The sequence below is a fragment of the Lissotriton vulgaris genome, chromosome 10 (genome assembly GCF_964263255.1).
Source record: "Lissotriton vulgaris chromosome 10, aLisVul1.2, whole genome shotgun sequence".
NCBI lineage: Eukaryota > Metazoa > Chordata > Amphibia > Caudata > Salamandridae > Lissotriton > Lissotriton vulgaris.
This window is the reverse complement of record NC_141698.1, coordinates 1050004017-1050029249: the sequence shown is the minus strand read 5'-3', so window position 1 is coordinate 1050029249 and position 25233 is coordinate 1050004017. Positions and strand designations below refer to the sequence as shown.

The 25233-nt window shown below is 46.2% G+C and overlaps 1 protein-coding gene across 2 annotated transcripts in view; it reads right to left on the bottom strand.

The window, feature by feature from the left end:
* Window positions 1-17959, bottom strand: part of OSBPL10 (oxysterol binding protein like 10) — a 789797-nt gene extending 771838 nt beyond the window's left edge. Inside the window, exons 1-2 of one of the 2 annotated variants that reach the window (XM_086942107.1) lie at window positions 16873-17959; window positions 16193-16797 (exon numbers count right to left, since the gene is read on the bottom strand). In XM_086942107.1, coding sequence (XP_086798233.1) covers window positions 16193-16473 — 281 coding nt within the window. In that variant the 5' untranslated portion in view covers window positions 16474-16797; window positions 16873-17959. Of the gene's footprint in view, window positions 1-16192; window positions 16798-16872 lie in introns of those variants that run through there. The other variant, XM_086942108.1, reaches the window with a different exon arrangement.
* Window positions 17960-25233: the final 7274 nt, after the last annotated feature.

Below are 25233 nucleotides of genomic sequence, written 5' to 3'. Positions count from 1 at the left end.
GAGGACCTTAGCCGATCCACGGCTTGATTTTTCTGTTTGTTTATATCTTAAACAATTTAGATGCCATTTATACCCACTGTTTATATGAATTTGCCCATCTATGGGCTCAATTGCACACCCTGTCAATATCTTATGGGTGCATTTGTACCATTCTAAGATGGCGCCTAGAGCGACCACAGTGGGGTTGTCCTCTGTCTGTTTTCATGATTAGAAAAAATGCTTTATTAAATCACTGTGATGTATGCACTGATGTTATCCACCCTGACGAAGGCAGCACGCCGAAACGCGTCTGTGTAGAGCGCCTGCAAAATAAATCTTGCATGGTTGAAAGGACTCCTCGAGTGCTGTTGTTTTCTTCCTATGTGAAGAGAAATTGGAGCGTTATATATATATATATATATATATATATATATATAAATAACATTTCTTTGGCAAAATGAAACCCCTCATTTTGATCCTTTGCAAATTAAATGTTTTAAGTGTTAACACTTTATTCCAATCAAGATGACTTCAGGTGTGCCATACTTTTGTCATAAGTAAGACTGTTAGCGCTCTAGTTGTTCTTTAGAACACTCTGGGACATTCTGTCACTGGGCTATAGTTGGGCTACATCTGGCTGATATTTGGGCTACATTTGCTTTTTTTGTCTCTGGTGGCCATCTTTGGGCTACATTGGGCTACATTTGGGCTCTAACATATATATATAGCCCAATGTAGCCCAATATATATTTTTCAAAGTTAATTTTCGTAAAAACCACTGGAGCATATATCTTGAGACATAGCAAAGGCACATCGGGCTACCAGTCCCTAAAATTTTGCCAGGTTTTGTGGAAATCCATTCAGCCGTTCGAGCTAAAAGTGAGTCCAACCGCCCTATAGAAAACTCAATGTTAAAAACACGTTTTGGAACCCCTCTTTTTTCTCGGCCCCCGCTTGACGAAACCCCTCCAAACTTTCAGGGGACGCTCAGAAACAAAATGTGCCATTTTCCTGATAATTTCAGCCAATTCCGTCCCTCAACGCCAAAGTTATTCAACATAGAATTTTCAGAAATCCCTATTCAAAAAAAATCCTAACTATATATACCTACTGGCGACCGCCAGTAGGTAATATATAACATTTCTATGGCAAAATGAAACCCCTCATTTTGTTCCTTTGCAAATTAAATGTTTTAAGTGTTAACACTTTATTCCAATCAAGATGACTTCAGGTGTGCCATACTTTTGTCATAAGTAAGACTGGGCTATAGTTGGGCTACATCTGGCTGATATTTGGGCTACATTTGTTTTTTTTTGTCTCTGGTGGCCATCTTTGGGCTACATTGGGCTACATTTGGGCTCTAACATATATATAGCCCAATGTAGCCCAATATATATTTTTCAAAGTTAATTTTCGTAAAAAACACTGGAGCATATATCTTGAGACATAGCAAAGGCACATCGGGCTACCAGTCCCTACAATTTTGCCAGGTTTTGTGGAAATCCATTCAGCCGTTCGAGCTAAAAGTGAGTCCAACCGCCCTATGGAAAACTCAATGTTAAAAACACGTTTTGGGACCCCCCTTTTTTCTCGGCCCCCGCTTGACGAACCCCCCCAAACTTTCAGGGGACGCTCAGAAACAAAATGTGCCATTTTCCTGAAAACTTCAGCCAATTACGTCCATCAACGCCAAAGTTATTCAACATAGAATTTTCAGAAATCCCTATTAAAAAAAATCCTAACTATATATACCTACTGGCGACCGCCAGTAGGTAATATATATATATATATATTCTCCTTCCTTCTTGTGATGAGACCCAGGAGCATACTGCTAATGAGGCGATTGGAAACCTATTCACCCCTCATTAAATCCTGCTGTGCTGCACGGAGTGAGGTGAGGCAGCACAGCAGGTGGCTTTTTAAACTACTAAACTTCTTTAGTGGTGTGAAGAGAGAGCTCTTTAAACCACTCAGCTTCACTGAATGAGTACATTTCTAAAGCGCACAGCTACCACGAGAGTGCCAAGTGCTAGGCAAAAGGAGAACATCCCCACCCTACAGTTTGAACAAATGTGTTTTCACTACAACAACTTGAAAAGGAGCGTTTACTGTATTATTCTGTTTCCAGCCACAATTCAGGCAGTCCACAGTCTGGAAAAAGAAATATACAGTAAACGCTCCTTTTCAAATTGTTGTAGTTTATGTTGGTAAGTTGTGGCTGCTAGGCAGTGGGGGCCTTGAAAAGTAGAGCGTAGGATTGCCCATTATATTCAGTACAATACACTTGTGCAACTTTAGGGCCTACACTGCTGGTGCTTATTTTTTGCAAATGTGTTTTCAGTGGTTTTTTCAAAATGTACTTTTTTCTGGGATGCATCTATGTCTATGTAGGGATATTTATAAAGTGCAACGCTACTCCAAAGAGTGTCCTGGCACTAACAGATGAAGGATAGCAGTGGGAAAAGGAAGGGTTACTCCCCTGCTTATCTCGCACAGAAACGTGTGGTATCCTGCGGAACCAGAAACTCCTGGTCCGCCAGAGACCTTTTTCTCCAACCTGCACGGTTCCGGAAAAAAAAACGTTTAACCAGGCTTTCTCTGGAGCCGCTGCAAGTATATGGAACACTCTCCCGCCCGCCATCAGAAGCATCCCAGGGAAGCAAGCACAGCGAGGGGGCAGGGAAGCAAGCACAGCGAGGGGGCAGGGAAGCAAGCACAGCGAGGGGGCAGGGAAGCAAGCACGGCCAGGTGGCAGGGAAGCAAGCACAGCCAGGTTGCAGGGGAGCAAGCACAGCCAGGGGAATGGGAACCAGGGGGCGGGGGAGCAAGCACAGCCAGGGGGCGGGGAAGCAAGCACAGCCAGGGGGCGGGGAAGCAAGCAATGGCAGGGTAGCAAGCACAGCCAGGGGGCAGGGAAGCAAGCACAGCCATGTTTCCAGTGCTTGGCTATTCTGAACAAACCATTGGTATCCTGCCTGCCACTCAAACGAAAAGAACTCCCAGAATACCTTAAATAGCTAAATGAAACCTCAGAAGTAGAAACATTATGTCCTGATTACACGAGAGAGGCTGCAATTGTAACTCCGAGGGACAAATACCACTGAACTGGGAAGAAGACGGCGTACAACTATAGTGGAGGAATAACAACCTCGTACACTACTGCATACCACTGTGCTTTGGATCCAGGAACACCACAGGCCCAGGTTTGGACGCTACTTCAGAAATGCCACAGCACAGAAAGAATAACATTACCTAATGTACTTGTGTAATGTAGTTGGTGCTCACGTAAAGCACTCCAATACCTACTTTCGCCTTCTTTAAAACTGCCCAAAAATAGAAGCGGGGTTGAAGTCCTGGCAATGTGTTACAAATGCAGTTAATTAAAAAATGTTTTTTCTTGTTATTGAGGCCACAGAAACAGCCAGCCTCGAGGAGCAGCTTCAAGCATGGGGAGTAACAGTGACGGTGAGTAAGCGGTTTTCTGGGCTAGTTCTTTAGATGCTTACCGTGCAGCGGGGACGGGGCTTCGTGATAGGAGAATAAAGACTCTGCAATGGACAGAGGCTGGTAATCTATAAGAGCGGCATACGTGGCATTGTGTGAGGAGTTGGACACGAGGTGACTGACTCTGTGAAGGGAGCAGGACTTTGTGGCCATTTGAGGATCGGAAAAGCGAACGCCATAAGTGGACTGACTGGGGTTGTAATAGAAGGTTTTCGGCGCTACAAAGGGGAACCTACTCAACTGGGCATTGGGTTAAGGAGAAGTGGACTGCTCTATGAAGAAAGCGGGGTTGGGGAGTAGGTGAGACTAGGTTTTCAGGCTGTGGGCTCCCTGGGGCAATTGTTTGACGTTATCGTTAGCGAGAGCGGGACGGAGAAGAGCTGCGGGGAGGAGAGCTGCAGGCAGAGGGAAGGGGGGCCACGCACGACAACAAACCGAGACCACAGGACACCCAGATGACCAAAACAAAGACAAAAGACACGAAGAACAGCACACAGGGATGACAGGACACGGACAAGACCTACAAAGTAAACAACCAGAAAACAAAGACAAGCCACGGACGTACAAAATGCCGCTTACCTGCTAGCAAATCAAGGAAACTGAAATCGCGCAACCCACCCCTGCAAAACACACGTCCAAAATGGCCAAAACATGCCGAGAAAAAAAACAAAAAAAACATCCGCCCACCGCCGCATGACGTTCTAAAAGGGGCGGAATGAGAAAAAAATCTACGGAACGCCCACAAATCTGCTCGGAGAATAACGGACAGATCTCTCTTTCAATGCTTAGCCTCCACTTATAGAGCTAGCCAATGGAAGAGACAGGCGGGACTAAGCCCCGTACTGCTAAACAAAAGATTTCGCCTGTGCGAACACTGCTGCGCAGTGGACGCCAGGCGAAACCTAAAAAGGAGGCCAAAACATTCCTTATGGGTAAATTCCTCTCCTGAATGCTGCCTCCTACGAACACAGAGACCCTGACAAACTACCGACTAGCACCTCCCTTCGGAGTACCGAGCTACCTCATCAAGAAATCTGGGGCCTTATCTTGAGTAACTTAAATGTAAATGGTACATACGTGTCATCTACCCTTAATGTGATTCCTTGACTATTGTACACTGCTATGATCCAACGCAAAGTGCTCTGATACCCTAAGGGGTCAGGTTTGCGCTCTATAAAACAATAAACAAAACAAAACACATGAATAGAGCCAAGTTTTCAGTGTTTTCCAGAACCTGAATCTGAGTCAATGGTACCACAAATATTTTCCCAAGAGCCAAATTGTTTGGTTTGTGATGAGACTGAGGGGCGCATTGATGCCAGCAGGGTGGTGGTCAGAGGAGGAGAGTTGGTGGGTGGTGTTTGTGATACGATGGGTATAGGGAAAGTGAAGCATATATCCTCAGAGCATCTCCCCACTGATTTAAAAGCCCCCATTCCCCAGATATGAGAAATGAAAAATAAAACGGTAATAAAGTTAATTTGTTACCATTTTATCTTTGAACAGCCCCATCCTAAGGCAAGTGTCCGGATGGTGGCGGGCCGCTGTAGACTGGCAGCAGCAGAGCACAGTGATGGGCAGGGCACTTTAAGCTTAAAGTGCGCATGTCTCTTTGGCCAGCTGTCTTACGTCGGCCAGCCACACAAGCGCACTTTACACCTCTACAAGCAGGCCTTCTGTGCTCTTTGGAACGCTGCGAGGGCCCGCTCTATCCAAACCTGGCGCTGCTCTCCTGCTGATTAACTGTATGGGAGCATCGCCAGGATTGGTTAGTGGAATTGGCTGAAGGAGAGAAGTACCCCGGAGCAAAGACGTGCAGCAAGTGAGTGAGCTTTCTTTTTTTTATGTTTTAAATGTATTTTATGTGTGTGGTAATGTGCACTAAATCGCTGACATGCATTACATTACCGTTTTAATGTTACGATAATGTAATGCATGTCAACAATTTTGTTAGTGTAATTTTGGGCAGCATTCACCCACCACCCATTTGCCCACCCCACCACTCTCCGTGGGTGGCAGCTGCCACTGATATCTATCTAGTGACTGAAATGCACAATGTGTAACCAGAAAACCTGGGATTAATCCCGGCTTCCCCACTTTACTAAATTGTCTGATCCTAGTCAACTGTTTTGACTTTCCCTTCTGTTTCTTCATTACCACATAGAAAAAGACCTTGAAATGTATATGTCTTCAGGATGTGCGCTTTACAAAATCCTCTCCAGTGTTTGATTTAATAAATTATAATGTTATTCATGTATAATAATAGGAACCCAGGCCACACAGAGGATGCACAGAACAACTGACTTAACCCTTAGCTCAATATTGGCATTGTTGTCGGGGGAGGGGGATGAATGTTTTTATATTCATGTTTGAAAACTATCACTTTAAACAAATAAATACTTCTCACTGCACTGATATAATCTGATGTACTAAAGAGAAAAGGTTCTGAATGTTAATGTAATACACTTTTTGATTTTTGAAGGGATGTTATAACCTTTTTACACTTTTACTGCAAGATGTGTTTAAAATTAGTGTTCCTAAAGTTCAGAGGTGCAGGACACCCTAGTTTCTTCCTTTCTGTAACTTCTCTTAACATTTAAATTAATCGGGTTGGGGTAGTCTCTCCCTTCCTCCTCAGGGGTTCTTTGTGTAGATTCAGATGGGGCGACAGGCACACTGCAGTTTGGGGTGGCTTCTTAGTCAGCAGGGGTGCAGGGTGGGGGGTGTTGTAACGGGTTCTTGGTTGGGGGGTGGGAGGTGTGGACTCGGTTATGTTTTGTGTTCTATGTTTTCTTTTTCGCATGGTACTGTATCGCTTGTATGCATCCTTGCTCTGAGGTTCCGGGAGGGGGTGGTTTGGGAATCTTTCTGGGATGGGGGGGGGGGGTGACGTGAAAGTTCTATCCTGGAACGTTAATGGTTTGGGAGACAGGATCAAACGTGGTATTGTGCTGCAATTTATAAGACGCCATTCCCCTGATGTTGTATTACTCCAGGAAACCCATTTAATTGGCAATGCCTGTAAAGCTCTTGATCGCCGAGGTTATCGACTTGTTGCTCACGCTGGTTTTACATCTGGCTCCCGAGGGGTTGGTATAATGGTGAAATCCTCCTTAGCCCTTGAAATAGACGATGTCACACTCGACGATCGAGGTCGCTATGCTGCTGTCTCGGGGAGATGGGAAGGGAAACTGATTGTAATTGTTGCTGTCTATGTTCCCCCGGGACTGCAGGCTACCACTTATGCTGACCATGGTAAGACTCTTCTAGGGCTTCCAGATGGACTCCTGATCATAGGTGGGGATTTCAATTCGGTAATGTCGGGCGAGTGTGACCGGCTGCCCCCTAGAGTTCTGCCGTTGTCACAGATGTGGCTCACTGACTTGACGGAAACCTTCGGGTTGGTGGATGTTTGGCGGATGCTGCACCCCTCACAAACTCAGTACACTTTTCACTCTGGAGCTCATGGCAGCCTCTCAAGGATCGATTATTTCTTTATGCTAACTGCTAATTTATCCTTGGTGCGTGAAATCCGTCATCTCCCCAGGGGTATTTCTGACCATTCCCCCTTGTTACTCCAGGTTTCGGTGGGAGGTCTTTCCGGAAGCAGAGTTCCCCCTGTTCCACCCTGGCACTTTAGGAACCCTCAGCTCCGCTCGGATTTGGTTAAGGCGATCGATTGTTACTTTGATGAGAATGTGGGTTCGGTTGCTTCCCCTACGGTTTTGTGGGAGGCATTTAAAACTGTTATACGGGGTTCCGCGCTGTCCCTTATTGCAGCTGATAGGAAAGCTAGGAGGGAGGCTGTGTCGGCCCTTGAGACCGAAATAACTACGCTCGAAAGTGAGTTGGGTGGAGATGATACGCCTGCACTTTTACACTCCTTAGAACTGAAGCAGGCAGATTATAGAGCCCTTGTGACTGATGCTGCTAAGGTGATGCGTATGAATCAGCTAGGCCGTCTGTATGATGTGGGTGATAAGGCTAGCAAACTCCTGGCGTGGCTGGACAAGGCTGAAAGAATGAACCGCGTGGTGCCCGTTGTCACCAGTGAGAATGGTGAATGTGTGACTGATCCCAGGGAGATTGTTGAATGTTTCGTGGATCATTTCAGAACGGTGTACAGTTCAGTGAGTGACCGTGATGAGGCCGACTCCCGTTTACTTTTGCTCAACATTGCACTACCCTGTGTCTCAGAGGAGGACAGATTGGCTCTGGAGGCTCCTATTACAGTGGATGAGATCGCTCTTGCCATTAGGTCCTTGCGATCGGGCAAAGCGATGGGGCCCAATGGTTTGCCGATCGAGCTCTATAAACTCCGACCAGACAAAATGGCTGCTCATTTGCGCACTATGTTTCTTGATGCATTTGAGGCGGGCGTCCTTCCGTCTGAACAGCGCTTGGCTACCATAGTGGTCATTTATAAGGATGGCAAGCCCCGTGACTGCTGCACCTCTTATCGCCCCATCTCATTGCTCAACGCCGAGCCTAAAATTCTGGCCAAAGTCCTGGCTAATCCTCTATTGTCTGTAATCTGCGACCTGATCCATCCGGATCAGTCCGGTTTCATTCCCCATCGAAACACAGCTCTTAATCTTCGTAGACTCCACAGCGTTCTCGCGAGAGCTGGGACTCTCACTGAGCCTGCAGTGGTGGCCTCCCTGGATGCTACAATGGCCTTCGACACCATAGAGTGGCCATATTTGTGGGCGGCCCTTTCCAAGTTCGGGTTTGGCCCTAATTTCATTGCATGGGTGCGGCTCCTATATGAACAACCGTTAGCCCAAGTCGTGGTAAATGGCAGAGGCTCTGATCCGTTTCCATTGGGACGTGGCACCCGTCAGGGGTGCCCGCTCTCCCCACTTCTTTTTGCATTGGCATTGGAACCCCTTGCAGCATGGCTTCGATGGGAGCCCTCGATTAAAGGGATCCGGTGGGCACCGGATCTGGAGGATCGCGTCTCACTTTACGCGGACGATATCCTTCTCTATTTCACCTCACCCCAGAAGTCTTTAAACGTGCTCTTTGACGTTCTCACCTCCTTTGGTAAGAACTCCGGGCTTGTTATCAACTGGACCAAGTCATGTGTCTAGGTTATAGCAGGGGTGTTGCCTCCGCTGCCTAGTAGGTTTCCTATCCAGGTGGCAGGAGATGGTTTCAAATATTTAGGGATTTTTATTTCCATGGACTCTTCAGTGCGATACGATCGTAATCTTTACGCTCCCCTTCATCGCCTCAAGCAGGATGTACGGCGGTGGCGTGAATTACCCTTGTCTCCATTGGGTCGAGCGGCACTTTTTAAAATGATGTCGCTTCCCCGGTTTTTATATGCCTTGCAGAACTTTTTCGATCCTGTCCCCGCTCGCTATTTCCGTGATATTGAAGGCCTACAGAAGCAATTGATTTGGGACGGGCGAGCCCGTATCGCCCTATCAAAACTTACGCTTCCCTGGTATGATGGCGGTATTGCTCTGCCTGACATCAGACGATATTACTGGGCCTCACAATTAAGTGCAATTAACCATGTGACGTATTCCCCGGGACCCGCTCCCGCTTTCGCTATGGATAAATTCCTGTTGCCGGGCGGCAACTTCAATAGAGCTCTATACTCGAAGTCATCACTCCGTCTCTTGACTGGTCCCACGAAATGTGCCGTGCGTGCCTTTAAGGATGCGAATGTGGCTACAGGTTGGGGCGATAGATTGACGCGTGTGACCCCGCTGTATGATTCTGAACGGCTGGGTAACCTGTGGCGGACAAAAGGGTTTGATAAATGGGATATGATTGGGATTAGCAAGGTGGAGGATCTTTGGGCCAGAGGAACAGTGAAATCCTTTGAGGCTCTAAAGGTAGAATATCAATTGGATGACAAGGGGTATTTTCGTTATCTTCAGGTGCGGCATGCCCTGTTCTCTGCCTTTCCCCCCGGGACTGACATCCCCCAGTCGTCCCCGTTGGAAGATCGTATTCTTGACGGCCATGTCCCGGACAGTACGATTTCCTTAATTTATAAAAAACGTATTAACAATAGGGCTGACCTTCTGGTGAAGCTTCGGGCCTCCTGGGTGGCGGATGGGCTCGAACTGGATGACGAAGACTGGCAAATGGCTATTTCTTCCCCTAAGGAGGTGGCTATTCCGGCTCGGCTCCGTTTTGTGCAACTAAAGATCCTCCATTGTGTCTATGTGACTGGTATGCATCTGGTACGAATGGGACTCGCGACAGATGGATTGTGTAGGCGTGGCTGTGGTATGAACGGTACCTTTTTTCATATTTTGTGGGAATGCCTGGTTGTTTCTGCTTTCTGGTCTAGGATCCACGATGTAATGGGACGTGTTACTGGGGTCCCCCTCCTTCCTGAGGCGAGGCGCTGCCTGCTTAATGTGTGGGAGACTACGGACTGTACGGCCGCTCAGACCTTCTGGATCACCCTGGGCAATATGGTTGCCAAAAGGGACATAGCGCAACTTTGGGGCTCCCACAGGCCGCCTGGACTCAGTGCTTGGAAAGATAACATGGATTGGTGCATGTTTCGAGAGAAGACGGTGTATGAGGCTCGGGGTCGTCCTAGGAAGTGGAGTAGAATCTGGGCGCAATGGAATGAGTACCGGGGTGACATTTGTACCCCGCCACTTGATTACGCCGACGCCATTCCCTCCTCCCCATAGTTGACGTTCCTTTCATTAGCTTCCATTCTTGATCCCCTTTCATCGTTCCCCTCCCCTAGTGGACTTGCCTCCATTCTTATATATTGTTTCCCGCTTTTCCTCCCCTCCCGTGAACTTGCCATTGCTTTACCATGTGTTTGTTTTTGTTGTTTGTTTAACTCCGACAAAAGTACAAAATTGAACCTCAGTATCCTCTGATTGTTGCTTTATGCACTACACCATAATAGTGCGCGAAGCGGCCTTCTCCGCAGTATAATGTGATGTACTCTTTGCTCTTTTGTCATAGCGGCCGGCCCGAAGGGGTTGTAGGCAGACACTGTGTACTGTGCATTTGATAAATAAAGGTTTTAAAAAAAAAAAAACACATTTAAATTAATGATTGCCTGTTTGTTTAACATCTTGTTAATATTAGTGCTGAGTCGAGTAAACAGCAGCCCAGCACTGCTGTTAATTGGGGAACGGAGGGGGGGCTCTTATAAAGATCAGGAGAGCCAAATACGCCCCCGGGCAGTACTTTGAGTATCAGTGTTCTAAACCCACAGTGGTTACTTGCACTTTCATCCTCGCGAGATCAAGAAAATGAGTATGATCGACTTGGCCAATAATAAACATGAATGAATGAGTACATTTCTAAAGCACGCAGCTACCACAAGAATGTCAGGAGCTAGGCAAATGGCTGAAAGGAGAACATCAACCACCCTACCGTCTGAACAAATGTGTTTTCTTTTTTTTTTTTTTTTAAATATATTTTTTTATTTCCACACTTTGCACATTGCACATTATACAATTAAACATTTCATATTAATCGTATGTAAAATGAAAACAAAGAAATAAATCATTCTATTATATATACAGTACATCTTTTAACTCTTCATTACAATAAGAAAAAATGTAAGTCTTACTGCGAACCCATATTCTCTTTCCATCTAGATATAGGTTCCCAGATTCTCAAACCTCTAATTTTACCCCTTACCCCTTTCCGAGCATATATAGATTTTTCCAGATTATAAGCCGCTAATAAATTAGCCAACCAATTTTGCATGACAGGTGGATTTTTATCGAGCCATGCTCTAGCTATAGTCAATCTGTAGACTGCGGCAGCCACAAAGATAAATTCTCTCTGTGCAGTTCCCCTGTCAGGGTCTATCCCCAGCAATAACAATGGGGGGGTAAGGGTTATTTGTATATCCAGTGATCCATTTAAGAAGTGTTCTATATTTCCAATCAGGGTATACAGTTGTGGACAGGTATCAAAGACATGAACTATATCTGCCTCGAGGAAGTTGCACCTCGGGCAGGTGATACCAGTAGTGCCTCCCCATTTAGCTATTCTTGCTGGGGTAAAATATAATAAGTACAAAGTTTTGTAGTGCTGGGATTGAAGGGGAGCAGAACACAGTATCATACGAGCAAGTTCAAGTGACTCCTGAAATATTTCATTCGGTATGCTCAATTTATCTACCCATTTGTTACAGTACTTTTCCATATCATCTACTTTCCCTTTCACCAAACATGCATACAAACTCCTAATTGTACAGTCTGCAGAGACTTGTATTTTCTCCATAATTTCGTTTTTTTGGTACCCTGCGGGTCCTCCTTGTTTATTACTCAAAAAGCTCCTAACCTGGAGACATTTGAAAAACGACCTCCTATCAATATCGTATTTCGCCGTAAGGTCTGTAAACTGTACTCTCTCTTCCGTATCCCTCAAATCCCCAATCTGTACTATTCCTCGTTCAGCCCAACTAGCCATTGTACTGTCAGCGAAGACTGCCGCAGGAAATGACCTATTCTTATATAACCTAGTATATCTATTGAACCTTCCAAGCCCTGTCTTTTTTAAAAAAGCATTCCAAATTCTGACTGCTGCATTAAGTGTTTTAAATCTGGTCCTTTTGTAATACCCATAATCCGTGCATTTTAAGAAGCAATTTTCTGCTTCCTCCCCTAGAACAGCCGCATAAATTTCTGTAGACATGGTTGTCACTTTTTGCTCATTACCACCCCCTCTTATTAACCCCTGCATATATTGTAGGGCAGCCGCAAATAATACATCCTAAAATCAGGTACTCCCCAACCCCCTCTCTCTCTCGGTAAAGCCATAAATCTGTAAGCCCTTCTGGTCTTGCCCTGTGCCCAAATAAATCTATTCAAAATAATCTCTAATGAATTGAACCATTTAGTTTAAAAAAAAAGGGGGATAGCTCTAAACAGGTAGAGGAACTTGGGGAGGATTAGCATTTGAATAACATTAGTAGTACCTACCAAGGATAAATGCAGATTGTTTAGCCTTTCCAAATCAGTTTTAACCTTTGATAATAGGGGGCAATATTGTTTTCAACAATGTTATCTAAGTCTGATGAGATAGCCACCCCTAAATAAATTGCTGAGGTAACCACCCGTGGGTCATTGCAGCTAGAGTGTGCATTTTCTACAATCTGCGTCTTTGATTTGTTAAGACTATATCCAGAAATTTGTCCAAACAACTCAGCTTCACCTTCGACTTCACTAATTGACAAATGAGGATCTGGAGTAAGTATTGCCACATCATCGGCATAGGCCAGTGATTTGACCACACAACCATTCACCCTCACAGGCGGGATCAGTGGGTTAACTTCGAGCCTACGGAGCAGTGGTTCTAAATAAAGTGCAAACAACAAAGGAGATGAGGGGCACCCTTGTCTCGTCCCCCTGCTGATTTTAACATCTGCCGAGTACCCTCTATTAACTCTTATTTTAGCCGCGGGCTCCTTATACAACGCCTGTATAGCCCTAATGAATCCTTCTCCTATCCCAGTCCACCTCATAGTTTGCCATAAGTACTCCTAGGAGACCCTATCGAATGCCTTTTCAGCATCTAAGAAAAGCGCTGCCATAGGGTCTCCCAGGTTACCTGCCGCGCCGAACATAGTTACTACCGTCCTAATATGCTGCGTTGTCCCTTTACCGGGGATAAATCCATGTTGGGTAGGATTTACCAAGCTCTCAATGATCCCTGACAACCTTGTGGCTAAGATTTTAGAGTATACTTTAACATCAGCGTTCATCAGTGGATTTCAGCATCTCAAAATCATGCTTCTTAGTCTTTAAGGCTGGAGAGGGGAAAGGTGCGACTGCTCACAGCAATCCAGCGTCGGCCATCTTGCCTCAAAATTGACTTTTCTATAAGAACAAATGTGTTTTCAGTTGTTTTCGAAATATGTGTTTTTGGACGGCATCTGAGTGGAAGAGGGAGCTTGTGCCAGTACTTGACACACGTTCAAGAAGGACCTCAAGACTGGGCTCTTCGACTGATCCCAGGGCCGGCTCTAGGCATGTGCAAGCTGTGCACCTGCACAGGGCCACCAAACCCCAGGGGCCACCACGCCAATATATATTAATCCTCTGAGGATGGATACATATTTGCGTGGTGGCCCCTGGCAGGGATTTGGTGGTCTCCGGCTCTATTCCACTTCTAAACTCCCTGACCCCCTCCCCTCTTTACTGGCCTGCGCGCTCCGCCCCGCCCGGACCCCCTCTTCCGGGCCCCCTACCTACGCTCCCTGCCCAGGGCCACCATGAGCCTAGAGCCGGCCCTGCTGATCCGGAGCTGCCCCTCTCACCTTCCCCCCCAGTGCCTTGAGACCATCACGGGTGAGTAGCATGCTTTACAAACCCCTGATTGAATAATTGACTGCCAGAACAGAGTAGGCGGTCATCAGTTATTTTGCGCCAAGATACCCGAGGGTGAAAGTGTACTTTATAATTGTGTTATGTTGTGTCATGCCATGTATTTGTAGAATGTGCGATCACCCAGGAGGGTATCTTGGCACCGATGCAGGATCAGCCGGTACTCAGCTGGGCCTGGCCCACCTGGAAAGCTGCATCTTCTGTTATTTCGCGAAGTAGGTAAAGGCACAACCGCTGGTTCTGCGTATGCGGGAGATGCGCTCAAGTAAGAGTCTGGCGGAGCGGGGGTGTCTGGTAGGTCTGTGGAAGCTGATGTGGTTGTTGAGGTACGTGGGGCCAATGTCCAGTGACTGAACACAAAATGATGCCCCCTCCCCCTGCAGAATGTGATGAGGCGCCTCGAGTCTTGAATATCTTACAGATATACATTGGTCTTGGGCTGAACGGGGGCCGCTGAAGGATAGGGGGCCCACCTGCCCCGCAGGGGCTGAGCTGCACCCTTGCCAATGTTGTGTAAGGCTTTAAAGTGTGCGTGAGGAGTTAGAAGAGTGCTGGTCATACACACAAAAATGCCTACAATCCCGATAATAGTAAAACAGCCCAACAAGAGAGCCCAATGCAGGAGAATCTGGAACTCACTGCCGCCTCAGCTCCGGACCACCTCCTCCTCCCAGGCCTTCAAAACTGACCTCAAAGTTCTCCTCCTTCAAAGAGACGTCCAAATGTAATTCATGCCCTCTCTATTATCTGAAGGAAGACCTTTTATTATAGAAAATTCTATTTTCCATGACTATGGAAGTGCCTTCCCAGTGTGTTCTTCTGGTTGGAGTGTCTGACATGTATTGCAGTATTATCCTTCTAACTGTGTTTGGTACTCTTTTGTAACATGCACACGTCACTTTTCTCTTGTAACACACTGTTTGCTACCTCTTACATTTTGTTTGCTTTTGATACTTGCACAAGTGCCACCATTGCCTACGTAACGTTTGTTCTTGTATTTGAATTTCTGTCATGTATTGCAGTATTTTACCTCCACTTGTACTTTGGACGCTTTTGTAACCTGCACATATGTCACTTTTTTCTCCTGTAATGCACCGTTTGCTACCTCTTGCATTTGTTGGCTCACGATTGTCACTTTTGCCTCATCTAACTTACCGTTTGCTTTTGTAATTTGTTCACTTGTAATGTTCTCATGTATCAATTCTGTTCCTATTGGGAAGCGCTCTGACACCTTCGGGTAAAGTCCGCGCTATATAAAAACGCATAAATAAATAAATAAATAAATTAATTAATACATAAATACTGTAATGGCCTGAGTTTGTCTCTGTGTGCAGAAGAGGGGGTCTCTAGTCAGGTGCCCCCGCCCCCCTCCGCTTTGTGGGTACCACTGTATTTAGATGACTTTGAGCCTCGCGTTATCTTGAATCTGTGTGCACAGACAGCGACCCCCCAGAGCAGCCTTCCAGATGTGGTCGAGGCCCGGCCCCTGCTGCAGCGGTGCATGTCCGCGATGCAGCATCCAGCTTCATAAACACCCCTCTCACCACTACGGGCTCTGACGCCTGCCCTGCCTTGAGCCAGCTGAAGGTGGCGCTGCTGCAAGTTCAAACGTGCTGGTGAGACGCGAAATGGAAAGACAACACCGAGGGTTAATGCGCCTCCTGCAGAGTGCTGCGTGCAAACGCATTCCAGGGAGAAACTCAGCATTTCATCCTTTTGATCTCGTTAAAATAAGTATTGCTGCCCAGAGTGACTGCTACTGTTACTGCAAAGCTTACACATCGTACTGAGTTTTAATATATGAATAAGGATTTTTAAATTCAAATTCTTTATTAAATTTTTTTCAAAAAATATAACAAAATAAACGAACGAGTGACACGTTTAGGGTACTGAGCAAAATGAAAATGGGTGGCAACAATATAACCTAGAAACCTATAACCAATGCAAATGACCAAAATTATAATTCCATAACCTGTAACCCCAAGATGAAAAATGTATATAAAACCAATCGAAAAAGAAATAAAGAGGAAAGGGCAGAACGGAAAAGAGAGAAAAAGAAGTGAAAGAAGAAAAAGAAGTACAAGAGGGAAAAGAAGTAAAAGAGGGAAAAGGAGGAAAGAGAAAGCCTATACAGAGAACAACAGGAGCATCCTATAATGAAAAAACCTATAGGGATTTAATAGGCCTACACAAGTTCTAAAAATCACAATAATGTGCCAGTTTATGGGATTGATAAGGCGGTGGCCATTTCATAGGGAAGTACTTCGGGCTCTTGCATCACCTGAGCAGCCCTGCGGGGTACCTGCAATGGAAGGCCCTGGGGTCAGCTTCTTACTCCCCCCGCAGGTGTCGGGGGCGGAGCCTCCTCTTACCTGTTCTGCCAGCCCTGCAGGAGGTTGGTGTACTTGCTGAGCACTCCCTCCAGCGCCTGCTGGTGCTCCTTGGCCCCGGTGCTGCCACCCCCGGGCCCCAGGGCGCCGTCTCCGGTGCCGGCTCCGTTCAGCCTCCCCACCACGGCCTGCAGCCGGCCGGCCCCGGACACCCTGCGGCTCCCGCCGCCGCCGGAGGAGGAGGGCGACGAGCCGGCCGATGTGGCCCGGCTGCTGCTCCGGCTGCTGCTGCCGCTGCCCGGGCTGGACTGGGGCTTCTCCATGGGGGGCTCCCGGCCTCCTCCTAGGGAGGGGGCAGCTGCAGGGGGCTCTCTGTGGCTGAAGAACGCATAGATGGGGGCCGTGGAGACCAAGGCTCCCTCGCTGTCGGCCCTGGGGCTTTTAAATGAGAAATGCCCCTCTCCGCCCCCCGGGAGGCTTCAGAGCAGGTCCTGCTTCAATACAACAACTCCCAGCTCTTCCGTTCCTGCAGCATTCACTCCCTCCACGCTGCAAGAAACATTCAAAGTGAGTTCCTGCAGCTCTGCCCTGGAAACTTCCTGCGAATATTTGAGCCGCACAGCAGTTCCTTTGGCTATGCTCGGACCCTTGACAGCAGTCCCTGCAGGTGTGCTCGGATCCCTGACAGCAGTCCCTGCAGGTGTGCTCGGATCCCTGACAGCAGTCCCTGCAGGTGTGCCTGGATCCCTGACTGCAGTTCCTGCAACAATACACCTCAACTGCTTGGGATATTCAGAGTCAGCTGCGGACGCTCTGCGTTGGTCTGTTCCTGCGTGTCTGCTTCTGTCCCCTCGGGCAGGTCTCCGTGTTGAACAGCACTCGCAGCAGCGGCTGTCCCTGCAGCACTCCCTTCCTGCCACTAGATATATTCAGGTTCAGGCGTGCAGCTCTGCCGCGGCTCGCCCCTGCAGGTCTGTGAGCTGGACAGTAGTTCCTGCAGTTCCGCTTTCACCTGTTCCTGCCGATCCACTGACATCCGTTCCTGCAGCTCAGTTCTCTGCGGCACGTCCCTGCTGCTTGGAAGCCCCAACGTCTCCCCTGAAACTTATCCGGGTTGACAGTCGCCAAGTCAGGCACAGTTCCTGCCGCCTCGCCCCTGCGCGGGGCACTCTGGAGCGTCAGGTCCTGCAGCGCCCAGAGGCGGTTCCTGCGGGTCTTCTGATCTGCAGCCCATCAGAGAGACAGCCCCCGCTGCCCCTCGTGTGTGCGGTGCGTCTGCACCATCTCCCGTGTCCTGCGGCACTCCTGTGACTTTACACACCCTCTCATGTGCCGCGGGCACCCCGAGTCTTCCGGGCACCCCTGGGGCGCTTTAATGATACCTCAAAGCTCATGAGTGATGGGATCACCCTAGGACCTGCCCCTGCAGCCCCCTTCTGGCCGCTGCGGGGATTCCCAGGCTGTGGTGCCCGATGCAGAACACTCCCAACTTAGCTTCTAGTTCTGTTCAGTTCCCAGGTTTGGCTCATAGCGCCTCTACACTTACAGGCTACTAGCGCCTCTCCAGTCCCAGGCTTGGCTCCTAGCGCCTCTTCTCTCATAGGCTTGGTTCCTAGCGCCTCTTCTCTCACAGGCTCCTAGCGCCTTTCAGTCCCAGGCTTGGCTCCTAGCGCCTCTTATCTCACAGGCTTGATCCCCAGCTCCTTTGCAGCCCTTGACTCGACTCCCAGCTCCGGCCTCCCCACCGGTTCACTCCCCGCCTCCGCTGCGTGCAGTTGCACTCTCCCTGCGGTGGGAGTGTTTGTGTGTCTGATGACTCTTCCTGTAGTGCCGAGGGAGGCAGCTCCTGGGGCCGTCCCTCGCCTGAGCACGCACACCCACTCACCCCGAGACGCACTCTCACTCTCTGGCGCCTGTGAGTGGCTGAGCGCCGAGGCATGCCGCTGGAGGCTCCCGGGGAGGGCGCTCTCCGCAGCCCTCCCCTTCGCGTCCTCATGCCTGCCTCTTCCCAGCCCACTCGGCGTGAGGAGGGAATCTCCGTGCTGTCACTCACGCACCGGTCCTCCCCCTGGTCTGCACATCAGGTGCCTCGCCGTCACCACCCACGCAGCCTCTCCCTCCCCTCTCCAGGGCGAGAATCCCAGCGCGCCCTCATCCAAACCCTTCCCACACCTCTCACGCCTGCCTGCCCCCGTGACCTCCCCCTCCGGTGCCAATCGATGCCCATGCAAATATAATATCACTGCTTGCTTTCCTACCTCATCTCCCCCCCGTGACCCCTCACTGTCCCCACCCAAGCCCCCCTCCCCCTGTACCTCGGTGTCACCTCCTCTACCCATGCCACCAGCCAGCTCGCCCCTGCATCTACCCTGCGCCTCCATCTTCCATCCTTTGTCGCCCCCCATGTGCACCATCACCCACCGCTCTCTTCCTGTGTCTATCTGGAATGGTAACTTTAGCCTACCCTCACCCACCCCCTCCTAGTTCCCCAGGCTTTCTTTCCCATGGCTGCCTCTCGTCCTGGTGATATCCAAGATTTATCGTTTATCACCCCTCGGTCGATTTCCCCCTATTTCATCTCTTTATTCTGTTTCTGTAAGATTTTCTGCAAGAAACTGATTATTATTGCGGGTGGGTGACTACCCACCTCAATGAATAATGAGTACCCCTGTCTGGGTGAACCCTCAAAGTCACTAAATTACCATGAGCTCGACCCCCCCCCCCCCCACCCCCTTAGCTATGGCACCCAGCAGGCTGGACTAACAGTAGAGCAATCTGTTGAGTGTGTATGCAGCGCCCAAACAGTATTAAAGCCAAAGTACAAAACAATAAAAGTCCAGAACTGAATTATAACAGTAGAATAAATTCTATAAAAGCATTAGAACATTTCAATAAGGGGAATCAGAGATATGATTTTTAAAAGTTTTATGCATAAATACTGCCAAAAAGCACTAAGTGAAAATGATAATGGTTTGAGTTTGACCACAACATAGGTGCAATTAGAGGGTTACTTCGATTTAGCACAGGTCGGATACACCAACCAGGCTAGCGCTGGTCATTGATTGTACCTAGTAGCTTTGGGCCAGATGTAGGTGGCCAAATACGATCACTAACGCTGAAATTCGCAGTCTTTCAGCGTTTGCGATCAGTATTTGGCTGTGAGCAATGTAGGTGAGTTTGAACCTACTACCAAAATAATGAATTGCAAAATTGCGATCCCTTATTTTGCTATTGCATTTAAGGAATCGTAAATTGCGATTCCTTAAATGCAATGTAAGTGGCACATAAGAAAGGGCACTTTAACCTTAAGGAATCGCTAATTACCACTAACTTAAAGTTGGCGGTATTTAGCGATTTCCTTTAAAAAAACACTTTTTTACTTTTTTAAAGTGACATGTGGCACAGATTCATGCCCTCAGGGCATGTATTGTTGTGAATGTATCTAGGACCCTAATTAAATATTCCTGATTCATGCCTTCATGTGGTTATGATAAATCGTGTCCTAATGAAGACATACGAATCTTGCCCATATTCAGTCATAGCCCACACAGCCCAAATACGGCAAGGCTACTTCCTTAGATTGCTAGAGAGCACAACGAGTTCTTTCGACACACCAAACCTTCAGCAACCTGGGAATTCCCCATAACTTTGTTTTGATTTGTCACTGAACTCCTGCGAGCACTAAAGGAACAGTCAGTTCTTAGTGACATCTTTTATTGACGTCTTATGTCCAACTTTACGTCAAACACGGCACCTTCCAGGTATAAATATACCAACACTTGCCTTAAGCAACACACGGTGGTGTGGAGCAGAGCGGCTATCTACTTATCCGAAGCCCAGCTGATGCGAGAGCCGAAGGAAGTCGCCCCTTCCCTTTGACACACTGGAGAAGCTGCCTTTTCTCATGCTGACAAATCCAGCTCCGGTGTTTCCAGTCACCTTTGCGGGTTACTGGGAGATCGAGTCCTAAGAAACGAGATACAAGACCTCCTTCATTCTGTAACGAAGGTACAGAGCTGATTCAAACCTTAAAGAGAATTCTTGATTCAGATTCTTGGCAAAAACCCAACTTAACTTAAAACTGCAACTTACTTACTCCTTCCCACATATTAGGCTTAGGTCAGGTACACCGGGGTAGGCGTATCTTAGAAGCACCAGTTGAGTTTGTTAGTCAATGTTTTTATGTATGTAAATATTTTATCCATTTTAAAGTATCATATGGCTAAGAAACCATATCAATGCTTTTACAGTATTATTTTATAATACTCCTTTTACTGTACGCACTTTACTTTATGATAAGTATTGCAATTGTGGCAATTCATTTCTCTTGCATGAGAAAGAAGACTGCTCAATAAAATAACACCTTTTATTGAAAACGCCCGTCTTTCTATTTCTCTGCACACTGGTGAAATTAAGCATGCACGATTGACTGAGTGAAATAGCTGTCTATTGTTTTCACACGACTCTGGAGATACACTCCTTATTCTGGGGGAGCAAAGTTGTCATGTTATATGGTTGTCAGAAGCTAATCCCTTCTTGTCTAAATCAGGGAAGTTAACCCCTCCCTATTCATTCAAGAAAGTTTCTAGTGACCTCTGAGCTAGCTGGCAAACACTAATTAAGTCTAACATAGTCAGTAGAGACCTAGATGACCTCAGTCCTACGTCTACACTGCTGTTTATGTTATTCCAATGCGCAGAGCCTATTGGGAATATAGGAACTACACTACATGGCGCCCAACGTTTGATAAGGCGATAATCTAACGCAAGATACTAGAGTAACTCAGTCGTGCTTTTCACACAGACCCCTTTCTCCCGTAAAAACTCCAATAGACGTCTGGAGTGGGTGAAAGGTTAATATCCGCCGAAACTTAGTAGGATGAGAATCCTATGTATTAGTTTACGGTATAGTCAATGTTGAAGGATACAGTGTTCCAAAATATTGTGCACCTAATCTTTGTTTCCTTGAAACTTGATCTGCAACAAAAAACCTTTCTGTCAGTAAAAATGTCAGACAGTGAGGATGAAAGGGAAAGAGTTAGACTATCAGCTCAACTCATAGCGGAGGACACAGTCGTCCAAAATACAGAACCGGATGCAATACTCATCCCGGTCAATATAAGAAAAACCATAACTATAAAACTTATAGAAAATGGGGTATCACCGAGAGGTGGTACAGTTGTATTTGTGGTAGGGGCACATGAGTATCGGCAGACAGAGGTATTCTATTCCTGGATAACTTTTCCAGCAGCACATACTGTGACACGTGAGTTCCACTATTATAAAGTAGCGGAATCTCCAGCGGAATACTCTCCTTTCGAGGAAATTAAAATTCCACTAACATACCAAGAGCACCTGCTCTTATTTAATGGCGCCCTAAAACATCAAAATCACATTACCAGGCTCGGTCCACTAGGTAGACCAGGAGCCATGTGGCCGGTTCTAGCCAGCTACACACCACACCCGGACATTGAAACAATGTCAAACGAAGAACTCTTAGTTAAAATAAAAGAATTAACAAAAGCATATAGAGATTTAGTTCAAATTACACTTGACAGTACAAACTACCGATTAGACCAACTAATTGAAAATCCTGAAAAAACCTTTATTAAAAACAATCTCAATTATCAGAAGAAGAAATGGGAGGGTAATAAACAAACTACTCCCAGAGAAAAACAATTTCTGTCCAGAGGAAGGTCTCCCCAACGGAGAAATAAATCTCCAGGAGGAGGGGACAAGTCTCCCCAAAGGGAGCCCTCTGAAAAAAGATATAACCTTAGAGATAGGCATAAATTAAGAAAACCTGACAGATATCAATATATTGATACACGTCCCTCTCGATCTTTTCAGACTTCCTCCCAGAAATCGGAAAGAAGAGGATGGTCAGAACATAAGGAAGAGCACTCAAGTCCAAAGACAAAGAACCTGCTCATCAAAGAAAAAAAATCACAATTTCCCAGAAAGAAGGTAGCAAGTATTAAAATTAAACATGCCGAGAATCCTGAGGACACAACTGAAAAACGGAGAGTGGGCCCAGACAATGTTAGACAGCGCAGCAGAAGTGACCATAGCTCGCAAGATCCTGATGAATCTTCTGAAGACAGTGGACACGAATGAATACATTCAGGTGGAAACTGCAGACAAGCGAGTTAGCGTGACCCATAAACTATATGAAATAACATTACGTATAGTGAAGAACTGGGATGTCAAATACCCAGCGGCGCCAGGGACATGCCTAAAGTCCTCTGGGTTCCATTGCCTTGGTATACAGAGACACGGAATACTTCTAGGTGGCGTCAGAGATCAAATTTATTAGCTGCAGCTAGTAGCAGAAATCCCAGCAATACAACACGGTGTACAACTCAAGAAACTGCTCAATTTTACTAAGGCGAGACATCCCTATTTATACACAAAAAGGTACATTTAAAATGCACGCCCCTGCACCAAAATTCAACCAATAGAAAATACATGACATCACACAGCATCATATAGTAAAGCTAATTTTACAGTGTCCCAACCCACAAGTTAATATTTAGGCATATCTAAATAATAACCTGGAAGGCCCGGACAAACCCTTAATTGAAAGCGTAACCCATGAAATGAAGAAACAGTAAAGAAAAGTAGTTGCATATAATGTGCAAGATAACAGAAACGTAAAGAAACTTAAAAGTTAACAAATGTCTTGAATGGTGATTGGGAACGTGGATAACGATCTTGCAGGGTAATTGGCTTGGCAGGGTCAATTCCAGGTGAAAGGCCAGCTTCTGAAATTAACTCCAGCGCACGAAGAAAACCTTAGTTAATGTATACATGACCCACAAAAGGTCAGACTGCTTTGCTCGCAGACTAACTCCTGAGGCCTACCTAAAAGGCAACACCAGATGGCAGTCACGACGCATGGCAAAAACCCATGTTTAGAAAAGAAAGTCGTAAGGAAAGAAACAATTTAGATATTGTTTAGGATAAGATATGTGCAAGGAAACGAAAGGTTAACAAGCTCCTGAACAGTGATTTAAAAACTCAGACAACGATCAGCTAGTGAAACTGGTTTTGCAAAAGGTCAGTTTCAGGTGAAAAGGGTCACTCTCTCTGCAGTTCATTCAGAGTCAGAAAAACCCAAGTTCATATATGCACAGACTCAGAAGGCCAGGCCACTTGTTCGTTGGGCCTACTTCACAAGCCTACGTGAGGGCAAGACTAAAATGGAGTCAAGTTTGAGAATTACAGAACCACAATAGAGGGAGATAAAACTAGGAAAATAAAAGGTCTCTTTTGGGAAAATCTTTCTAAAGGCTATGACATCCTGTTAGCTGAAAAAGACTGGCCACCAGAGTTTGTCAGGGAGTGCCCTCATGGCGAAGAAATGATTATGCCTGCCTTCTCAAATCATGTCCCGATTCATAAAAAATACACATTTGCAAGAAAATGGGCAGTGGCCCAAGTTCCTGCTTTATATAAAAATCATGTAGGATGGGATGAGGACTCTCCTCACCACAAAAAACAGTTAAAAAATCAACCTACTGCACAAAGGCAATACCCAGTTAAACAAGAAGCTAAAAAGCATGTCAGGGAGATCTTAGATCAACTTGAATATCAAGAGGTGATTGAAGCATGCACCTCACAAATGAATAATCCTTTGTTTCCTGTCTCCAAGCCAGACGATTCATATTGTCTACTTTTGGACTACAGACATTTAAACTCCTGCTGTAAAACTTTTGCAGTCCAAAACTCTCACAGTGTAGCACTAATGAATAACATTGTGCGCAAAAAATATAAAACGACATTAGATATCTCTAATGGATTCTTCTGTCAAAACATTGCACTGAAAGCAGGTATTTGACCGCTTTCTCAATAATGGGGTCGCAAAAACAATTTTGCCGACTCCCACAGGGATTCAAGAATAGCCCAGGATTATTATCAGCAAGGGTAACAGAATTACTACAAATGTATGATGATGAGGCATTATCCTATGTCGATGACATCTATCTTACAGACGATGACCTGGAGACTCACTTGAAAAGAGTGAACACCATAATACTTGGGTTCGCACCGGAAGGTTACAAATTCAACTTTAAAAAGTCAAGAATAGCCCATCTAACTGTCTTATTTTTAGAATATGAATGATCAAGTGAAGGCAAAAGCCTAGCAGACAATTTCTTAGAGAAATGTGCAGTACTCCAAGCACCTAAAACGCTGAAGAATTTACAATCAATACTAAGTTTCCTGAATTTCGGAAGAACATACATTCTAAATTATGCAGAGAGGGTTAAACCTCTCTACGAATTAATAAAAGCTGATTTCAAACCAAATAATTGGACTCAAAAACACACAGAAATTTTGAGATCATTACATACAGACATGTTAACTAAAACAAAACTGCAAACACGCGCAAACGAACACAATCTGGTAATCCGAGTCATCCCAGGAAGATGCGGATTCACATACCTGACCTCTAATGAGGGAGAAACGGTACCTATAGCTCAAAAATCACATTTGTACACACAGGCTGAAATGAAATTCAGTTCAACAGAAAAAATTCTGACAGCGGTTCAAACTGCTGTAGCAAGAGAAAGAGCCCTAGCACAAGGCAAGAGGATAACTGTTTTTACAGCAGAATCAGCCATTGAGGCATTGAGAGGCCCACGCAATCTAAATGCTGTGGCATTAGATCCGAAATGGATACAATGAGAAAATTCTCTTGCTGCAGAAACGTAAAACACTATTTTGATCCGAATATGAAAAAGCTAGAAAATCTGGAATATGAATATGAATGTCCTCTGCCGACCGAAATCCTGCCTCTAGAACTATACACCTGTGTAATCTACACAGACAGATATGCACAACATTTTGTTGTGGAAAAGCAAATTTACAACAACGCATGCGCGATTGTTAAAGGTCGTTGGTGCTTAGGTAAATTTAGACCAATGGTCACTAAAACAGAATCATTCAGAAACTATACAGCTCAGTGAGCTGAAATAAGATCCCTAAAGATGGCGCTTGAAAATGCCGATCGCGAATTCCCCACACTAATAGTGTGCGATTCATATTACTGCGTCCAATCTTACAATAAGAACCTGCAGACTT